The sequence below is a fragment of the Gobio gobio genome (assembly GCF_949357685.1).
Source record: "Gobio gobio genome assembly, chromosome: 20".
Taxonomy (NCBI): Eukaryota; Metazoa; Chordata; class Actinopteri; order Cypriniformes; family Gobionidae; genus Gobio; species Gobio gobio.
Window position 1 is genome coordinate 34,136,366 of NC_137113.1, and position 23,062 is coordinate 34,159,427.

At 38.8% G+C, this 23,062-nt stretch overlaps 1 protein-coding gene across 1 annotated transcript in view; it reads right to left on the reverse strand.

Moving 5' to 3' along the window:
* grid1b (glutamate receptor, ionotropic, delta 1b) overlaps nucleotides 1-15,588 on the reverse strand; it is a gene marked incomplete at both ends in the record, with an annotated part of 100,975 nt that extends 85,387 nt beyond the window's left edge. Inside the window, 2 exons of the mRNA XM_079846317.1 lie at nucleotides 9,229-9,282; nucleotides 15,505-15,588. Coding sequence (XP_079702443.1) covers nucleotides 9,229-9,282; nucleotides 15,505-15,588 — 138 coding nt within the window. The remainder of the gene's footprint in view (nucleotides 1-9,228; nucleotides 9,283-15,504) is intronic.
* Nucleotides 15,589-23,062: the final 7,474 nt, after the last annotated feature.

Genomic DNA, 23,062 nt, shown 5'->3' on the forward strand with positions numbered 1-23,062 from the left:
CAGGCGTCCCGGTCCTGCAGCCATCTTAGGCGCTGGTCACAGACCCGCTTGTCAGACTGGGGGTACAAAGCGGCGAAGGTGAGAGATGGGTGTGTGCATAAGTGTGTGTGTGTCTGTAAAGTTCATGTGCATGTTTGTGTAGGCCTGAAGAGTCACGCCTGGCACCATAATCTCGGTGCTCCCGTTGTTATGGAGACAACCTTGATCAGATCCCAGTCCGAGTCAGCAGGTGGTTGGGGGATGAATGCAAGAGCGTCTTCCTGCAGTGCTCTTCTGGAGGAGTTGTTGTCTCAGCAGCGGCCTTGGCCAAGGCCGTGCTGGTTGAGGGAGCCGAAAGCAGATAAGATTGGAATTTGTTTGGTCTGGGAGCGAGTAGCCACAATTTATGACTACTCTCTTAGTTCGTTCTGGTCTCTGAAACCATTTTGCAAAGCAGTGAGCTTTTCCGTGATGATATCCATCTTGCGTTGCAACTCCATGATGTTATCCATGTTGCGGTTAGTAGTCCCAGTTTGGGAGATGACCGCTCTGCCCACTGCTTCAATCATGACGGGCAGCCTTGTGGAGCTTTGAACAGCTGTCACCGCTTTCTGAATTTTTCGATATCCCAGGGCAATGCCTGATCCAATCAGCAGAAACCCTGTTACCATGAATCCGAATAGGTAGATGTCTTCAATGTCCTCTACGGAAAGTGCCGCTAGACACACAACATGCCACCTCTCCCACGCGTCCATCGTGTAGCCAGCAGCAAACGTTCCGGCAGGGCAGTCAGGTTCCCCCGAACCCAAGCTTCTCGTCGAGAAGATGGTGTCAATTGCGTTGAGAGACCAGTTGATCAAATCCATAATTTTTAGTTCGAGAGCAGTGCGTGGAGAGTCTCCCAAAGTTTAAGACAGTAGACTAGACGAGACGAGAGAAGCAAGCAGGAGAGGAGGGAGTAAGGAGACGAGAGGAGAGAGGAGAGAATGCGACCGCCTTCGCTGAGAGCCAGAGGGGAAAGGCCCAGAGGGGAAAGGCCCTCAACCATAACTTTGTCCAGGACAGCCAGGAACCTTGGAGTTGTGATTAATGATCAGCTAAAATTCACTGACCACATTACTGCAACAACCCGGTCCTGCAGATTTGTGTTATACAACATTAGGAAGATTCGACCCTTCCTATCAGAGCAGGCCACACAACTCCTGGTCCAAGCTCTTGTTCTCTCCAGACCGGCCTACTGTAATGCTCTTCTAGCGGGCCTTTCAGGCATGCACTATCAAACCCTTGCAACTGATCCAGAATGCAGCGGCGAGGGTGGTCTTTAACGAGCCGAATAGAGCTCACGTCACGCCTCTCTTCATCAGTCTGCACTGGCTACCAATAGCCGCTCGCATCAAATTCAAGGCACTGGTGCTCGCCTACAAAGCAACCACTGGCTCTGCACCATTATACCTAAACTCGCTTGTTCAGACTTGCACACCCTCCTGGAGCTTATGTTCTGTAAATGAACGATGCCTTGTGGTGCCATCCCAAAGAGACATGAAATCACTCTCACGGACCTTTTCCTGTACCGTTCCCACCTGGTGGAATGACCTGCCTATCTCAATTCGATCAGCCGAGTCTGTAGCCATTTTCAAGAAACATCTAAAAACACAACTTTTCCAGCAGCACCTGACCAATCAAGAATAGCACTTATCACTCTATTAATTTTCTGTTTGTCTATTTAATAAAATTTTTAAAAAAAATAATAAAAATAAAAAGCCCTATGTGTTCTGTTCTAGATTAATTAAGACTTGTTACAGCACTTGCATATTGTTGCCCTTTACTGTCCTAGTTGCTTCTATTGCACTCATTTGTAAGTCGCTTTGGATAACAGCCTCTGCTAAATGACTAAATGTAAATGTAAAATTATAACTTTGGGTGTGGTTGACTTATTTTCATGAGAGTCATCTCCTTAGACTCCTGAATTGTTGCTGAGTCCAACGATACCAGACTTGCCAGGTTTCAGTGTATGGTTTGTGCAGCGTTGTAATTTAGCGCTTAAAAAAAGTTAGCTGATATCTTCAAAACCACTACTCTGATCGAGACGAAACCAGCGTCAGAAGTTCGAAAACATAGGTTGATAGCTTCATACTAATGCCCAAATGTCGAAATATTGATAGTAAGGGGGAGTAAAATCCAATCAAAGTCAGGTGTCTTTTTTACGTGTTTTTTCACATAAATGTCTATAACTCCAAAATGAAATGAGATATTTTCAACAAAATTGACACACACATGTATGGGCTCACTCCGAGGACACATAAAAATTTTTGTGGGATTGTGCCTCTTAATGGTGCTATTATAGAACAAAACATGAAATTCCCATTGACTACAATGCAGTATTATGATATAAAATGCTAATGCTATAGCCTACTTTACGAATGCATTGGTGTATCATTACAAAACGTATTATTTAAATACTTATAATGATAAGTCCTCTTGAGGCTATATTTCTGCAATGACATATTGACAGCATATTGACACCAAACTTTGCATGTCATTGTTCCCTTATTCTGACTACACCACATCAATTTCGTAACTGTGCCACCTATTGATCGAAAGTGATAAACCATTAAATCATTATTATTGACTGTATTTATAATTTTACAGCTATTTTACCTAAAATGATCTTAATAGGTCTTTAATGGCTCATTGTTGCAGTTGGTCTGACACTCCCAGCCATGCTGTCATGTTTTATTGTCTTCTTTTTGCTTGGCCTGGCAATTGCTGCTTGCAGCTATATTTGCTTCTGTTGTCATTTACTATTAAATATTGAATATTATTAAATATTCATAAATATAAATATAATTATTACAAGTGATACAAACTAATACTTAAAAAATGCAATAATGTGAACAATGACAATATCACAATACCAAAACTGAATATACTCGTCACATTTTTACAATGAATGACATTTTAGTGGCTGCTTCTGTAAATTGTGGTAAAAAAAGTATGATCTTAGAGAAAAAAATACAAATAAAATGTAAACAGGACACATTCTAATATACTGAAAAAAAGAAATTAAAATTTGTATTACATTTTTGTTTTTTGATGCTTGAAAACACCCTTTTGTCTTTGACCTAGCAACAGTTCGAAAATAATTTTCTTAAAGGGCTAGTTCACCCAAAAGTGAAATTTCTGTCATTAATTATGCACCCTCATGTCGCTCCAAACTCGTAAGACTGTCGTTCATCTTCGAAACACAAATTAAGATATTTTTGTTGAAATCCGAGAGCACTGAAGCCCCTCCATAGACAACTATTTAAATAACACTTTCAAGGCCCAGAAAGGTAGAAAAGATATTGTTAAAATCGTCCATGTGACTACAGCGGTTCAACCTTAATTTTATGAAACGACGAGTATCCTTTTTGTGCGCAAAAAAACAAACAAAAATAATTTCTTTATTCAACAATTTCTTCACGTCTGTGTCAGTCTTCTACGCAGTTTACAATGGCCAGCTCCTGCGTCAGCATCATACGCATGCGTTTTGGTGCTCGCATAACAGTTTTGGCCAATGGTAAACCAAAATATATTAATTTGTTTTCTGAAGATTATGGGTTTGGAACGACATGAGGGTGACTAATTGATTTTTGGGTGAACCAACCCTTTAAGCATATTAGTTTAGTGTCATGTTTTACACTCATCGCTTATAAGATGATATGCAATAAGAATAGAGAAAACAATGTAACTTGGTGTTTTCTTATTCAATTTCAGTCACACCTATGCATTGTATAGTCAGCAGGATGAGATGTCAATATGTAACAGTAGCATGTGGTGCTTCACAGCATGCTTAACAAGAAGGCATCATCCTTCACAATTAACTTAAACTAAATCTTCCACAACTCGCAGATTTAGTTACCCAATGAAATTTCAATCACGTGATCGATTAAACACCAGCTGCCATTTATTTACACCAATTTGCCTTTAACATGCATCAAAGATGATTGGCATGTTTTTGGCATGTGATGATGTTTTTGTGCTGGTTATGATGGCTGCAATAAGTGGGAATTGTTCTCCCCAGCATGTGCAATCTGCTGTATTTGAAGCATTTGTTTATGTACACAGCCTTTTAAACTGGCCTTTTCTCATAGGGTTGATAAAACTGCATCATTTAATGATGTTTTTTATGCTGATTTTATCCACTATACCATTTACACTTCCTACTTAAAAATGCTAGTCTCTTCCTACACTCTTTTATTAGTTTGTCTGTATATTCAGGCATCCATTATTCATGATACTGCTTTAATGAAAATATAATGACTAAACAATTAACTATATAACATAATAAACACCTCGATTTACTATAGATTCATGCAAACTTGATAGCACTCGCAAATAAATGACTGAACTGATCTATAATGGGGTCTATTGAGGATTACTGCTTTTTAATATTCACACTAAATACGCATCTGTTGTAACGGAAAGATAAAAGAAAAGAAGCCTACATTATGCACCACACACTTTCAAAACTGTTCATCTTTCTCATGTTCCCTGTCTCTCGTGAGAATCCCACCTCCAATTTGTTACATTATGCAAGTAAACTCCTACCCTTTATTTTGGTTCTTAGTAAATCTGTGATTTTAGGTTTAAAACAGTGATGCTTGCAAGTCTTAAGCAATTGGCCCACCACCCCTTCGGCTCAGGGTCCGAAAGAGTCTGAATGTCTGAAGCATATGCCACACAAAATGGAAAACACTTGAGGAGTTTCAAAGACATAATTTGATTGGTTGAATTCTGCAGGACTTCCGGGAGACGTGTGTGTAACGTTCTTTAATGGTCCACATGGAAACAAAGCCGTTGTGACGCCAATCCCCCTGACAAAAGAAGAAAGCCATCAAATTTACAATCTATCTATCTATCTATCTATCTATCTATCTATCTATCTATCTATCTATCTATCTATCTATCTATCTATCTATCTATCTATCTATCTATCTATCTATCTATCTATCTATCTATCTATCTATCTATCTATCTATCTATCTATCTATCTATCTATCTATCTATCTATCTATCTATCTATCTATCTATCTATGCGTGTGTGTGTTTGTGCTATATGATTCAAACTTAGTAATAGTCTAATTGACTTGAATTTGTGATATTAGACTTGAATAGTAAATATATTTCCCATATTTGTTTATGTCTGATATTAACTGAGAATTATATAAAAAGTAAAAAAAAAATAACTACGTGCTTGTTAGTAAAAAGGTTGTGAACTAGTGTTCAATACCGTGAGAAGTCACACGTGACAAAAGAACGATTGACTCAAACGTCAAACCCGAAAGACTCGAAAGAACTAATCTTTTCTGTTTCCGTTACTGACAGCATAGACTCTATGGGACTGACAGGAAGAACGAAAGACTCAAACCCGAACTCGAAAGAACGAATCTTTTCTGTTTCCGCTACTGAGAGCATAGACTCTATGGGACTGAAAGGAAGAACGAAAGACTCAAACCCGAACTCGAGACTCGAGACTCGAAAGATGAACTAATCATTCTGTTCCCGGACCTGTGTCACATGGCCCGGCCCCAGATCAGAGTCAGACACAGACGAGTCGACAACTAACGTCTCGAGGAGTTCGAAGACATGAGAGGCGGAGAACAAACGTGATAAATATGAAGTTGCAAAAGAAAGAAATGTCCTGGATCAGGAGGTGAGGTGAACTAACAGAGTTAGACTGCAATAGCCTGACCCAACAACTAATCAATTAATTAAACGTTTCAGTTTCTTATCATTTGGCTTTGGTTGCAGTACCCTATAGTTTATTTTTATTTAGTTTTACAAATGTAATCAACATTTTCATAAGTACTAGATGGGTTGGGCTATTTAACATGTCATTTTAATTATATTTTTCTGAAATGAACGAAATGACTCGAAATGACTCGAAAAAAGATTCGTTCATTTTGCTGAACGAGACTCAAAGATCCGAGTCAGTAAAATGACCCGAACTTCCCACTACTAAGAGAGACATAACAGATACACTGTAATGTTCTGAATTTCTCCTTGAGAGAGATAAACAGTTCAACAAGTTCTGAGTCTCCCCAGCAAGGATGAGACTGTGACACAGCCTCTGGTTCATCCAGAGAGACAACAAAAGATCCAAGGATCTGAGTCTACAGCTTGTGAGGTAGCAACAGATACGACCACGTTCTGAGCCTCCAGCCTGTGAGGAAAGAGACATTAACAACCACTACGTTCAGAGTTTTAGTCCAGCGAGACGACTACAGCACGTCCCGAGTCTCCATGCCAGAGAGACCAAAGCGGATTGACCAAGTCCTGAGTGTCTGACCCACAGAGTCAGAAGACACACAGAGACATTTGCAACAAGGTTAAGCTCAGGAGAGCAAATCTTCACTTCGAGGTTCTTTCATCTGCGTGTTCCAGATTAAGGACCTTCTGCACCTACTTCAGGGACTCATCTGCGTGTTTCAGATTTTAGGACCCTTTGGTGCTCCAGGAGATCAGCATCCCACATATCTTCGTGTTCAAGACTGTTGAAACGGATTCCTGCTCCTTTCCCACTGCACTGTCACCCAGCACAACCTGTGGAAGAAGTCACCTCCATCGGACTGCTTACTCAACCAAGTGGAACGTAAATATCACTGAACCAAACCTCTTTCCAGAAACCTTGGCATTGTTGTATATTATCAGTATATGATTTTCTAATTTACATTAGAGGTAATTTAACTGATGCTAGTTAATAACAAATAATCTTTCGTTTATTTGTTTAATGCATAATAAGGTTCTTCACCTTACTTTCAGAGAAACAACAGTTTACCTTTCCATAACGCAACTCTTCCATAGCCACACTCAACTTAATCACATGTATTTTATGTATCTTATGCACTTTATTCCTTTATCATTCATTGTATTCATTTTGTAGTTGTGTTAGTTATTCTTGTTTATCTTTTGTTAATAACATCTATTTTATTACAATTGTGTCTTACTTGTGCTGATAATACAGAAAAGGCTCTACAAGTTAGAAATCTCCCCAATCTTTCAGATAAATCAGCTGACCAACTCTCCCCACTTTACATTCAATCTAAAATGATTGAACAGCCTCCTGTTTGGAGTGTTCTCATAGAGCCATGGTAAAAGACCTTGACTAGTGTCCCAAACTAAGAGAGGGGGAAGGTGGTCATCTGATGTACTCATAACCACACCTTAAGTGACGTGTGATCCAAAAATCCCAACGTCAGCGATGACGTGAGTACCAATCACTACCTTACTTAACGTCCTTGGATGGACGAAGGTAAAATCACTACATAATTGGCGTCCCTTGTTTGGGCCCAAAAGTGAAATTATTACACGTAATTTTCTCAAAACTACAAACTTTTACATACAGTACATGCCGCATATTATTGTAGCACGTAGAGTCTGTGCTGAATACAGATTATTCAGACTTGCCATGAAAATGTTATAAATAACATAAATAAGCACAAATGTCAGGGCATGTCAAAACACTTCCAAGGTCCCCCAAAAAACACCTCAGACCCCAGAGGGTTAAGTCTCAGAAAATAAAAATATGAATATTTTAGGCTACCTATACCCAGAATATGGACACTAGACACATTAAATTATGATACAGAGTTGGACAACTGTAAATGTATAGTAGATTGATGCCTTTTGTTTTGTAGTTTTATTTCTTCAGTGCAATGCATTACTGTCTGTGTGGAAAGAAAGCCATAAATATAATTGTATTAATGTTTGTGTATATTTTCCATTGATAATGGCTGCAGTTATTCATAAAATGATAGAGAATAATATTACAACCAGCATACTGTATATCCTGATGCACTGTACAGTCAAGTGCACTTATGTTTTTCAGAGCTGATTCAGGGCCAGAGTTGTGAAGTGATGTTGTTCAGCCCTAAAAAAGTATACTGGATACCAGGGGCGGTTCTAGACCTTTTTTAATGGGGCCACTAAACTTCTGCCCCAGTCCCCCTAAAAAATATGTGATTAATCTTTATAACATGTGAAACTGGCGGGAGGCTTCGTCCCGTTTTTTAGACTGCGTGTTCTTCAATCCGCAGCGACGCCGAGCAGAGCGCACGTCAGAAGCAGAGGTGTGTGCGTTGATCTGAGCCTCATTGGTCTGTCACCTCTCATCAACGTCAAAATATTTGAGAAAACCAATTAAATCAGAGTAGGCGGGCTTTATGTTCACACAGAATCTGCTGAGGCTAAGCGCGAATTTTAGCTGCGCAACTCAACGTCAAGTGAGAGAAATGTAAGCTAAGACAGCTGCTTCTTTAAGTCAGAAATGGTAAACAAAGACAAAAATATTCAGGCAAATGAATAAACTTGTCTTATTTCGCCATTTTGAATTGACAATAGGCCTATGTAACGTGATTCATAATGTAATTAACAAACAAGAAATATTAACAAAGCCGTTTTCTTCAGATTAGGCATGAAATTAATAATGAATGTTTATATTGTGAATTAATTTAATAAACTTAAAACTTTAATAAACAGTAAATTAACGTGTCTAAGAAAAGTATTCATAAAACATAAATATCAGTAGGTTAATATGTAAACCATATGTCTACTTTCTTCACTGATGAAAATGGAAAAGCTATATCAGTCAAAGCTCAGCATTAGAAGGGGAAGATACTGGGCAAGATAAAAACAGAGAAAAAGAGAGTTGTGGAGATAAGAAAGACAAATAATCTACTGACCAGTTACATGGTTTTCAAGCTATTGTTATCAAATTTTTGGGCGTTCAGAACATCTTAAAATGCACATATGTAGATCAGAGAAATAAACATTTTCTTGGGGGAGCTTTATAAGTATTGCTTTATAAGTATTAATAAACAGCCATCCTATGGATATGCATGTTAGGAAGCTACTAGTTAATAGCGCAATTTGGACCCTAAAATACCCTCACTGGGGGCTAAGCCCCCCTAAAATGAAAATCCTAGAACCGCCTCTGTCTGATACTCAGCTGTTCTACCTTGCACAACCTAGTACTTAATCAACTGTAAAAATTGGAAATTGTTCCATGCCAATTTCATTGATTTTGTGGCTGATCTGCATAATTCCTGCTGTATGTTTACATATTGTAGTTAATTCCATACTGCCATGAGCCAAAATAATCTATTACTGAATGCAAACACAAACAAAATAAAGTTAAGTCAGAAAGAGAGTGCAGTTAAAATAAGAAAGCACTTGAACATGAAAAAGATAATATAAACCTTCCCTTACCTCATTCACAAACACCCAGTGACTGTCTTTGGAGGCCAGGTTAGTCTCCACAGCCTATAGAGAAACAAACAGAGAAAAAAAAAATAACGTGAGCGGTTTGTGGCTGGAGTAAACTTTTAGTCTAAGCTGCTCAGGCAACGTGTGAGGCCATTTCATTAAAAATGAACCAAGTGAGAGGATTTCCTATATTTTATACACAGCTATAGAATACAACTTGCAGTGAAATGTGTACAGTAATAGTTATTATCATTCCTCATGCCCAATTCATAGACCAGGCCTATGCAACATAATTTTATACAATATGCAACTGTTATATAGTTTTCTTTTTTCTCCTTTAAGACAAATTGTTTAACATATACCTGAAATATTTCCTAATGAATCAAAAATGGATTTTCTCACTTCTCTCATACATAAATTTTTGCAACTATCAGTGTCATTAATCAATGCAAACCATGTCCATTTTCAAGAGCATATTTGACTATATAACTACAACTTTTGATTTTGAAGATGTTAGTGTTGAGATTTTAATTAAGATTAATAAATGCTTTAGGCAGACCATTCATTTTTGGTTGCGGGTTTAGGAAAACTCGTACTAAAATGTGTTTGAGGATTGTGAATATAGCACTGACTTGCAAGGACTGTAATTGTACAATTAAAAATGTTATGCTGCGTTTTGTCTTCTAGAGATTATGGATATACATATAAGTGTTGACTGTGTTTATGCAGAGCATTGTGCTTTCTCACAATACAGGCTGTTGGGTTGCTTCAATTTGACTTTAAATCTCAGGCAACTCTCTTGTCACATTTATCACATTCTTTCTTTGTGTATTTAGCATGTATGACAGCACAGAATACATTACTTTCAATTAAAGTTGCTATGGAACAGACAGCCTGTCAAATATCATATTCAGCTATGAATTCAGCCATGAAACAAACTGATGGCACGGTAGTGTTTATGAGCAAAGTATGTTGTTGTTGTCTTTGGCATGGTTTAGTGTTGTCTAAAAAGCTTAATGCAATTAGGAAAAAACACGTTATCAGGTAAAATATGCAAATTCATGTACAGTTAAAGTGCAATGTGTGCAACATCATAGTATAAAGAGCAACATGAAATATGTGCAATACACAAAATATGCAGAAACTTGTAACATGATGATCCGAGATTAGCCAGCTTTGAAAATATATATCAAAATGAATATAAACCATTATACAAATAAAGAACACATATTTTGCATTATTATTTAAGCAAATACATTAAATATTTGGAAGTCTATAATGAAACTACATATTTTGCGTAGGTTCAAAACAAGTAGTTCACAAGTTCACGCTTACATCAAATTAAATAGAGTAAAGATTATGCGTATTTGGCTTGTCTGAATTTTGGCCTGAACCCAAAGTATTCCCCCGATGTGATAGGAATAGTCTAGAACTAGATTGCATTGTATTATTGATTGTGTTGACATCCAATAAGATATTATTAAATCAAAGGCTGAATCCGAAATCACCCCCTATACCCTCAAAAAGGGCATTATTTGAGGGGAAAGCCATTTGTAGTGGTGTCCAAAACCATAGTGGACGTTATTGAGTGCACTCATTCAATCCCACATTGCACTGCAATATCGAGTGTACAGCCGATGTACGCTCAGCAGCTGTCCGAATTCGCTCACTCGTTTTCATTCACTCCTTCAAGTGAACTATCTTAGTGAAGTTCACAACGTAATTTCGGGAGGAGTGAACCCATTTAATCTTTCAATTAGTGAAGTTCACAAACGCAAGTTTGGGAGGAGTGAACCCATCTAATCTTTCAAGTAGCTGCCAAAGCATATAAGCAGCCACCTACCTTCTTCTGGCATTAGCTGTTTTTGCATCCCTCCACCAACATAAATTTAGGCATCTCGTTTACCATACTCCTCTTCCTAGCACTAGTAGTCCCAGGGGGTAAATCTAAGCTTGAGTTGAATGGGATGGTGGAGGGATACTGATAAACTGTCAAATGAACAGAGGTATAAGTCTGCTGTATACACATCTCATCTCGTTAAGTTGATTATCTGAATGAGCTCCACTTGTGCATAATTAGGTTTAATTATCTGAACGTGCTCCTCCCGAACTTTGTTAATAAAACATCATATAGAATAGATAGAAAGAGAGACATTTATCCTCATGTATCTATGTATGAATGCAGGACCCTGCATTTTGACACACCTGCCAATGGCCGGTGACTTAAGAACATTTAACGGTCAAAAATATATTTTACCAGCCATGACACAAAAATGGAAATTCACAATTCTCTGTGTAAATGATTTTTTTTTTTTTAAAAGAGTGCTCTTCAGGCTGGTCTAATAGTTTTCAGGTACTGGAATTTAATAAAGAAAGATAAATCAAATAAATAACACTGCATAGTTGTCATATCCTTTTTAAAATTCAAGAGCAGTGAGTGATTTTTTTCTTTGTCTTTTGTTGTTTGATTAACATTAAAAAACGCAGACAGTAGTAGGATTATTAGGATGCTGTTACTTTTAAGATGCATGCATGGATCCTGCGTTTTGTGTTTGCATTCACCTAAGTCATAACCGACTATGTTTACTAGGATACTTGCAGAGACAGGCATTTTTAATTTTGAGTGAATTTGTCCATTCAAGTGCAGGAAGGCATGAAAGAGAGCACAAATTCGTGCACTGTCTGAGCTGCGCCTTTCAGGGCACGCACTTTGGATGTTTAAACTTCACACACAGCACATGAGTAACAAATTCCCTTTCGCGTGTTCCAGTGCTTAATTGGAAAAACTTAAACTTTTGTGATGATCCAGAACTGACCCGTCAACCGTACAGAGCGTCAGTCAGGTTTGTTCAAATTCATGTTGTCACAACATTGCATTGATAGAATTCAAATAATTGTTACCGGCCAACTGGCGTACTCGCCAATGCCAATTTTTACTCACATTTGGCGCTTGACAAGTGTTCATTTTAGGCCCCTTACATATGTATGTCTCAGTGTTTTTCGGACATATATAGTTTTGGAACCACATGAGAGTGAGTAAATGGTAATGAAAACGGTATTTCCTGGTGGCTGTGGTCTCTTTCAGCAGGATAATACATCCTGCCACAAAGCAAAAATGGTTCAGGAATCGTTTGAGGAGCACAACGAATTTGAGGTGTTGACTTAGCTTCCAAATTCTCCAGATCTCAATCCAATCGAGCATCTGTGGGATGTGCTGAACAAACAAGTCTGATCCATGGTGGCTCCACCCAGGACTTAAAGGATCTGCTGCTAACATCTTGGTGCCAGATACCACAGCACAGCTCCAGGGGTCTAGTGGAGTCCAACAACTGCCTGTTGTAGTGACTGAGGCAAATCAGACACATAACTGCCTGTTACATTTAACAAATATGTCTTAAATACTTTTTGCTTAGTAACAGACCTTCCCTCAACACAACAGAGAAGGATCCTCGGTTACCCTGGAAACAAAACTGATAAGACGTTTTACGACCCGATAGAATGTGGCCACATGGAAGGTCCACAGGGGAAAGACACAAAGCCTGTAAAAAACACACTTTTGCCTCAAGTTATAGACAAACCGTCTATAAATAAACAAGCACCCTAGGACCTTATACACACATAACTGTCTTGTAAAGTGTCCGTTGCATTGTATGTCACTTATGAATGTCTTATGAACAACTTACTATTTCATGTAACCTCATATATGTCGTGTCTCCTATCAAATTAATGCTTGCTTCACGACTTACACTTTCATGTATGTCATGTTCTCGTATGAGGCAATATGTGTTTGTTGCATTAACTAGAGTATAAATGGGCCCATACCCTTTTGATTTCATGTTTGAAACAAAGAGCCATAAAATCTCCAAAGGAACTTCCCGCATGGAAATCCCAACAATCTCATTGGTCAAGTCTACCTCAGGAGGTGGTGACCTCATGCAGACTTCTTAAGGAGCGATGCACTCTTTTCTCTCTCTCTCTCTTCTCCTGCTTCGCGGACACGACACACTGTATCTGTGGGCTGCCGCCTAGCAGTGTGCCCACATGGCAGGCCTCCACACACACCGAGCCAAAGGCCTCACAAGGCCAGGGACCAGAAGGTCCAAACTCTGCACGCCATGTGCAACTTCCTCCAAGGAGTCGAAGCAACCTTGCAAGTTCATAATTTCTTCTTCAATCGATGCAGAAGAACTTGAAGGCCACTTCAATGCCATCGGACGGAACCAACAAACTTTCTCCTGCAATTTGTTTCCTCGGACGGTCTGCTACAACTCAGGCTAAATGCAAGTAAAGTACAAAACAGAAATCGCTGTGTAGTTAGTAAAACTGTAAACTCTTTGTTCAGACAAATAAGTTTATTAATGGTGGTTCTTCCAAAGGTTTAGACTTTCTGCATAACCTCATCCATCTGTTCTGACCCTTTTCCTTCCATCCACTTTAACCTTACCTCTTATCATGCATGTATTGTGTTATGTATGTCTTCTGTGAGTTGAAGTCTTGTTCCGTGATTTAGTTATTAAAGTTTGTGCACAATATATGTTGGTCCTGACTCCGTGCCTGCAAACATATTGTCCCTTAAATGATCGATCTTGCTATGCGTTCTAAGTGCTTAGGTAAGTTCAAAGAAATAATTATTTTTCAGTGGCCACGAAAAATATCCTTTTCTAAGAATCAAATTAATAATCAATACTGAACATCCTTAGGACGAACTGATTGAATGATTGTAATGTTAATGTAGCTACATCAAGTTAATCTATTTAACTGATTCAAATATTCATAATTAATCATAATGAGTTATGAATAATTATTAATATTTCCCCTCAGAGCTAATTTGCTACACTGTCCAGAACCTCCTGGTGTTTGACGACCTGAAAAAGGCCATTTTACAGCGAGTCGGCCGAAGCCCAGAGCAACATCGGCAGCGATTTTAATTGCTGGAGCTGGGCGAAAGTAGCCTGCCCTTCGTGATGGCTCAACATCTCCGGGACTCGGAGAAGGTCCTCTGCAAATGGCTGTTGGGTATTTATGTGGGGATGGAAAGAAAAAGCAGGAGAGGAGGGCAGCCATGCGGGTGGGAGAGGCTGAACCAGGACCACTGAGATCTGAACCAGGGGAGCAGAGTGCAATTGAGAGGCTGATCCTCCCTGAGCGCGATGATTTTCCCCAGGAGCAGTCTCAGGATGGGTCACTAAAACATGCATTTGAACAGGTCCATTCCATCGACGGTCAACCTCTCCAGCCTAATAATCTGCTCTCTTATCCATATTTTGCAATTGTAAAAGATTGGTTGTATCGAGTGACCCAAGATGCTCAAACAAAACAAAATACAACCCAGTTATTGGTACCAAAAAGCCGTCAGGAAATGCTTTTCCAGGTGGCTCATTGTAATCCCATGGCTGGACATTTAGGACAGGCTACAACTTTAAATCATCTCATGGCCCGTTTTTTTTTTTAGCCAGGCATTCACGAGAACGTGCGTAGGTGGTGCACGTCTTATCGTGAATGTCAGCTGGTAAATCTGCCGGCCTCCCCAAAAGTGCCTTTGCGCCCCCCTTCCGTTAATGCAGGTCCCCTTTGAAAGAATTGGCATTGGCATCATCGGGCCATTAGAATGTTCCGCACGGGGGCATCGTTTTTGCATTAGTCATAGTGGACAATGCAACTCAATACCCAGAAGTAGTGGCACTCTGCAACATATCCGCAAAAAATGTCATGGTTCCGCTTAATCTCTCGAGTGGGGATCCCGAAAGAGATCCTCACTGATCAAGGCACAGCGTTTATGTCATGTACTTTATGTGAACTCTACAAATTATTGGCCATTAAATAGTTTTGTACCAGCGTCTATCACCCACAAACAGACAGACTGGTGGAACGGTTTAATCGCACATTAAAAAACATTATTTGTAAGTTTGTTCATGAAGACGCCAAAATTAAATGGATTAAATGGATAAATGGCATGAATCCCTCTTATTTGCTAAACGCGAGATCATGCAAGCCTCCACAGGGTTTTCCCCCTTCAAGATTCTTTATGCACGTTAGTCCTGGGGGTATTAGATGTCCTGAAGGAAACTCAGGAGGAAGGACCTTTGGAAAGTCAGAATGAAATTCAGTGTGTCCTGGACCTGAGAACAAAAATCCACACTTTGGGGCGGCTCTCGATGGAGAATTTATTGCATGCTTAGCACAAACAGACCCAGCTGTAAAACAGGGGAACCAAACTGAGAGCATTTACACCGGGGGATAAATTCCTTGTGTTGCTCCCCACATTGAGTTCCAAATCACTTTGAGGTCACACAGCGAGTTGGGGATCTCAATTATGAGGTAGTTCGAACGGATAGAGGTGGAGCACGTCAAATTTACCACCATAACCTCCTAAAAAAATGGAGCAAGGCAGAATCAGTAATGCTGGTAATGGTGATTAGAGCAGAAGAAGATCTCGGGCCAGAAGTGAGTACCAACCCTCAATCTCTCACTCTGGCCCCGGAAGGAGATCATATTTTGCCGTCCCCGAACACTGATGTAGCCAAGTTGCAGGCAGAATTTGCTGACGTGTTCTCACCCCTTTCTGGTCGAACAAATCTCATTCAGCACCATATTGAGACCGAGCTGGGTGTAGTGGTGCGCAGCCGGTCATATAGATTACCTGAACATAAAAAGAAAGTGGTTCAGATTGAATTAGAGGCGATGCTCGATATGGGGATAATAGAAGAATCCAACAGTGATTGGGCAAGCCCGGTAGTCTTAGTACGTAAAACCGACGACTCTGTTTGTTTCTGTGTGGATTACCACAAAGTTAATGATGTGTCGAAATCCAACGCATATCCAATGGTTGCCGAACTGCTTGACACTGGATTTAATAAAAGGGTACTGGCAGATCCTCTCATCGCCTTTATCGAAATGCTTTCACAACGCCGTTTGGATTATACCAATTTGTAATGGTTCCTTTCAGCTTGTTCGGGGCACCGGCCACGTTTCAGCCACGTTTCAGGGGGCTGCAGGATGGACACCTCTCCGGTCTGAGTAGGGCGGTGGGGGCATGTGGGGGGGGGGGGGGGGGGGGTACCAAGAGCAAATGACAAACACCTGTGTCTTGTTTCAGTAATGGCCGTGAAGAGAGAGAGAGCGAGTGAGAGGGAGACTGAATGCAAACTTGTGGCAGAACGGGAGAGACAGAGAAAGCTCTAGAGAGCACTTGAGTGAACTTTGAGAAGGATTGAGCAGTTGGAAGCGCCAGTGGCGTGGATTTATGTTTTGTTGGATCTATATTTTGTGAATAAAATTTACCACGAGTCTCAGTAAAGCTGATCTTGTCTTCTTCTTTCTATCACTATCTTGAACCTTGCTAAAATCTGCATTCATACATTTTTTTCTACATGATATATCTTACCTTTAAGCAATGTGGAAACAAATGACTAAACATAAAAAAATTAAATTGTATAGCCTGTTGCAAGCACATACTGTTATTCAGTCTTTCTTTTTATGATATAATTATCAAACAAACAATATAGTTCTTATTCACAGTGATGAAAGATTATCAGGAAAAATTAAAATGTCTTGTGTGTTAACTGTGAACATACTTTGGGTTGGCTGAACTTACTCCCGGACGCGTTTTTGGAACCAGCATGCCTTGAGTAAGCAAGGATTGGGTTAATCAACCAAGAGTTCAGAGTATGTTTGATGGTCAGATAACCTTGCTTTCTGGAATACCCTGGTCTGTGACAGTGCTGAAGAAAAAGTTATCTGAAATTTGAGGTTGCTGTCAGCACTTCATACACAATGATAAATTGATAGCCACAGTAGGATTTTCTTACATGTTTCTAGACATTGATGATTTAGCACATTTCTAGGCAATGATGATTTAGAATGTTTTCTAGACATTAATAACATTTTATCATGTTGCTGAGTAGTTGTTAGCATGTTGTTAATATTTTTTTGTGTTGCTAGGTGTAGTTATTATGCTACTAGGCATTGTTAGCTAATTGCTAACGTGATTGAACATGTTTCCAGATATTTAAAAAAAAAACAGCGTTTTAGTTTCAAAACACTCCGTCCACACTAGCATTTTCAAACGTTTTCCAAAAGTTTCTCGTCCACACTGAAACATCTGAAAATGCTCAATTCACCTTATTGCGCATGTGTAAAAACCCTCATAAAGCTCACAAATTATACAGGTGGAACAGACATCATAACATTATCATGCAATTGTTCTGGCAGGATCATTTTATCTATTTCATTAATTGACAAGGCCAAAGACTGCTGTAATCAGGGGCGCCGCTAGCAATTTTGGGCCCTATGAAAGAATATGATGTTGGGCCCCCTACCGCACCAACCTAGCTATCCAAAATCTTAGTCTGCAATTTAATAATACTGACCAATCAAGCTCTGCTTGCTCAACCCAGAATGTCCTGATTGGCTGATGAAACATTGATTAAAATTAAGATACAATTTATCCAAAACAAAACTTAATGAAGTGGTCACAGTCATGTCTGACCCACTCCATGTCTCCTGGAATTGCGCATCTTATGATGTGTCCTTTCTCACTCATGCTGTTCACTTTTCATAATCAACATAGACATAAAAAATAACATTATAATATTTAAACATAAATATAAAACAATACATTTTCTTAATGGCTACAACAATTATAGTAGCCTCCAGTACAGAGAAATTTCATGTCGGAGTGGGATTTGAGCAAATGTGAGCGGTTCATGAGTGGAGCGTTTTGCTGGATTTTGCCGGAAATGCAGAAATAAGCCATAATTTTGTTATATTTGTGACTCATTTGGTAGATTATACATTTATAATTTCTATTACATTACTACTAGTACTGTTACTACTAATAAAACCAATCTCTGGGGGCCCCAAAAGTGTGTGGGCCCTTAGAATTGTCCTAACTCCCCCCCCCTTAGTGGCGCCCCTGGCTGTAATTGGATCCCTCTCTTACTTAGAATTTAACGCTGCATGACAGACATTTGACATAGTTCCAGGCATTGTTAAGTAGGCCTACTAACATGTTTTAATATGTTCCCATTGTGCCTAGTCATTGTGAGGCTCACCATGCTATTAACATTTTAACATGTTGCTAGATATTGTTATTATGCTGGGCCAGCAGGACAAGTTAGCTACATAGTTTTGGACATTTTGACACATTTGATCATGTTCTGCATGTTTGTCAAATTGATAGACACATGCAATAATTTATTACATGCTGCTAGGCATTACTTGGTGTTGTTAGAATGTTCCTAGGCAGGTCACTAGCATGTTCGAATGTCACTAGCATGTTTTTAGCATGCTCCTATTGTTTATAATCTTTTCAAGCAGGATAAGTGACACAGAAATCATTATGATGAGTGTCTATGGCATTGTCGTCACAGATAACTGAACTAACACAAAATAGATTTCTGTATGTACGTAATATTATGCAAGAAATATTAAGCATGAACACATATCTGGTATTATTAGCAGAAAAGGATTTGAATATACAATAAATAGTACAATACACACAAGACCCTATTATTATATCGTACTGTACTGTATTAAAATCCAAGGTTTACCATGCATCATCTTGCTCGGAGCAAAAGTTAATGCTGTATGTGTCCTGTATGTTTGTGCATTTGAATGGGAGAGAGTACAATTTTCATAGATAATCATATTTTTGTGGGGACAAACATGGGAATTGTTTGTTATTTTTATCCTATTGTTTGTCATATTTATTTGCTTAGTCGATGTCTTTCGGTTCTTTTGCTTTTGTAGGCAGATATTTGAAATAACTGAAATAATTTGGTGAACTGTAATGCAGTCAAGATCTGCCTGGAACTACTTTAGCGTTTCCTGAAAAATAATTGCGCACCTTAGAACATTTGTCCACCATCAGAATCAATCATTCAAGCCCCATACTGTAAACCCTCGTTTACAATTCATAGGCCAGGCCTATGCAACATAATTCTATACAATATGTAACAGCTACCTTGCTTTCGCCTTGACTCCTTTTTTAGAGCAAAGCAACAATGTAAAAAATGTATAAATTGCTATAAAATTCTCTAATATTTCCACATTTTACATGACTGTGTGAACACTGATTATACTTTGATATGATTGTGATTACCACACAAACTTGTACACAGTGTCAAACAATATAATTTTTAAAAACATTAGTATCATGTATCATCTTAAAACACTGTAATCCACCACAATAATGAGCATTATGTCTCCGTCATAATGTAAGGTCTTGTTTTAAGACTAGAGAAAAATGCAAATTTTGGTCGACACTATTTTCTCCCTTACTAAGTCCATGTCCTTCCATTTCTGTTCATTACACGCTGACATAATAAGCCTGACCTTCTACTCAAATGTCAAGCAAATATTGAAAACGCATTTGACAGTAGAATCTGGAGGAGGACTTTCATGTTTTAGTCTTATAAAAAAAAACTTTTAGAATATTAATCTAATGTAAAACAAGCCCTCTGATCCTCTGGGAGTCACAATGTGAAAATAGACAGGACATACAACTTGTGCAGACATGGAAATATTAATTAAACTTTGCCTGTTTGTAAAACCCAACATCACATTTGGTTTTATTACTTTAATTTAATTTTCTTTATCAATGTATAATGAGAATATCTGGAAAAAATAAATCTATGCAGTAGATTTTGGTTTGGCATTTTGGTCAGTTTGTGTCTTGTTAGTCACAAATATTCCAATTTTATTTTGTTTAGCTTTGTTTGTCCCTGCTGTTGGTGAGTTGTCAAGTCTGTTCAATTCAAGTCACGTTCTAGTCCTCAAGTTTGTCATTTATTTTGTATTTACTGCACATGTATTCTAAATTACTCGCCATCAGTGGATATTGTGACAGAAAGCTAGACATTAAAATGAGCCAAAGCAGTCATCATTGAGGATTTTGTGGTGGCTTTTTGTGGATTATGTCACCAAGTAGATTTTAACGATACAGCGCTTTTTTTTTGTTTTGGTTTAATGGAAGATATGCCTCATTCAATGACACATCATCCACCTCAATGGACAGTGACTCAATACATTGACTTTGGTTTGAAGTTGATTGGCTCTGCTTTCACTGTGTGAGAAAATATCAATCAAATATTTTACATGTCATTCCATGGCCACACCATAGCCTTGTCCCAATATGGCCACCACGCTAATAATAATAATAACAATTCTCATTTGTCAGCTCCAAACCCTGAGAAAATAATAAAGATACATACAAAGTAAGAGTATCTTTATTGCCGGGGATTTAATGCACCTGCATGACTTAAACTCCAGAAACTGGAGAAAAATAAATAAAATTCTGCCTAAGCACTGCTCATTGAAGCGCTATAGACGCGATAGAGAGTGCAGGCACCTGTCCGTTGATAATCCTGCTAACATCCACATCATAGCCATCCCGGCAATGGTTGCTATGGTTACTGAGAGGCCAACTGCTTGCACCTCCTGCTGGAGGGAGGGCAATCACCACAAAGGGGTCGCATAACTGCCTTCGGTTAACTGATCATCCCTCAGCAGGGAAGCCAAAATTGAAGGGGTCGCATTATCTCATAGCGACCACTCCTTCAGTAGGCTGCTGCCTCACCTCAAAATAGAGAGAGAACAACAGAGTATGGGGGCCACAAGGTTCTAAGAAATGGTTTTCCAAATAAAACCACAATTTACTGTAGAAAACAATACATTATGGGCAATATTTTTCATGCTAAGCTGCTTTTAATTTACAGTCCATTTTCAACAGTAATCTACTGCATTTCTGTATACAGTTTTATACTGTAGTATGAAATGCATAGTGGGCTGGTGCATTTTTTTAAGTAATAGCATAATGGCACTGAATGGGTGTTTTACAGGAGTTTGAATTTGAATTCAAGCTTCTTGTCTGTGTTTGCGGTGCACATGACAGGAATATATGTGGAAAATAGAAGAAAACTAATCAAAGTGAAGAGGAAACGTTGAAACTGACTGCAGCCAGCGAGAAGCGTGTTCTTTTAAAACTGGGCTGGTGACTGTGGTGAGCTGTGAGCAGGAAGAAACAAAAATTTTTGTTTGTGTTCGCGGCCCTTATGACACCTCAAGGAAACTGACTAGAGCAAGGATCGCCTTCTTTTAAAACTGGAGGTTTTAGTTGGATTGTTTACTCTCACATCCAAATCAGTTGTTGAACGGTGACTGATGAGCTGGAACTGAACAAGCCAGGAGTGAGAGTGAAGTGAGTGATTATAAATGCATTAAATGGAGAGGGTAAAATCCTGTCAATTCACTGTAATACATAATATATTCCTAAATTTGAGTGTTTATTAAGGCTTCCTGATCGTGTATTTCTTGTTGCCGCTCAGCCTGATGGTTTTGAAAATAAACAAAATAACTGGTCAAATTTGTTCTTAAACTTTATTGATTATTAAGTTGAACTTTTGAAACGCCTTAACTGTATGAACTGTATAACAGAGTATGAGTGTGTATTCTTTTCTGCAATTTTTCTTAAAAATGTTCATGTTGATTTTACTATATTTTTGTCTGTTTTTGGTGTTCTTGCTTATAAATAAATGTTCACCTTTTTATTAGTATATTACTGTAGCCTGTCTTTTTACTAGTAATTTCCTGTGTGATTTTGATTTTCAACCTATTTTGGAGTTCCTTTTTGACCTAGAGCTGTGTCTTCACCATTTCTTAGTGTATTGTAAATTAAAATAATCTTAAGTACTGCATGTATTTTGTTTTACAGTAAATGGCTGAAATTAAAGTAAACTTTGCTATAGACAGCTGGTGACTCTGCTGCCAGTATTTTACTGTAAAATTTAAACAAAAAATACTGTAAAATACTAAATATTAAAATACAAAATTTTACATATATATATATATATATATATTACATATTATTATATATTATTTTACAGTTTATGAACTGGAAGCAGAACAGTCTTAAAAATGAAGGGGTCCCATAATCTCACTGCAACCACACCCAAAACAAAAACGGGTTCCACTCAAGTAGAAAGCAGACACTAGTATACCCTAGGTTTGTAAGCCACATACTAACATCAGCTGTCAGGGATTCTGCCTTTCAGACCTCCCAGGGTGTGTGCCAGTGGCATTAATCAAACTTCATTCTTTCGCTGAAGAGGATTCACAAGTGACATAGGAGTCTCTTTTTATGATCTCCTTGTAAACCTCCTTGTGTAAACCACAAAATATATTTTTTCTTGCTTAATTTAATTTAATAAGCTTTAGTATTCCTCGTTTCCTTTCCTTGCATTCTTCCATGGCATCATTGGAGGGAAGAGCTAAGATGCAAAGAAAATAAGCAAGAATGATTTAAAATATCAGAAATGAGAAACATGCATGGAGTAAGATGTGGTGAAGATGTGATGGTTGATTCTACTTCCAAAAAAACATACAGTGGGGAGAACAAGTATTTGATACACTGCCGATTTTGCAGGTTCCCATTCAGTCGGTCACGTTTGACGTACGTCGGACGTACCGACGAATTGGGATCACTTCTGGGAGCCCCTATCAGCTTCGAGCTATCTAGAACCGGCCAATGAACAATTGGCGTGCGAGATTTGCATCTTACGCTCCGCCCCGCGGCGCGGGTATAAACAGGAAGCGAGAGCGAATGCACGCTGTCATTCACTTCGGAGCCAAACGGCAGATGAAGACGACTCTCAACAAAATATTGAGTATGTCGCTGCTATCAGCAAGAACGGAAAGAACCGGCGATTCTAGACATTGGTCAGGCGATATCCACACTTGTGGTCCAGGAGCGGCATCTCTGGCTTAACCTGGCTGATATGAGGGAGACCGATAAATATCGGTTCCTGGACTCTCCCATCTCGTCAGCTGGGTTATTCGG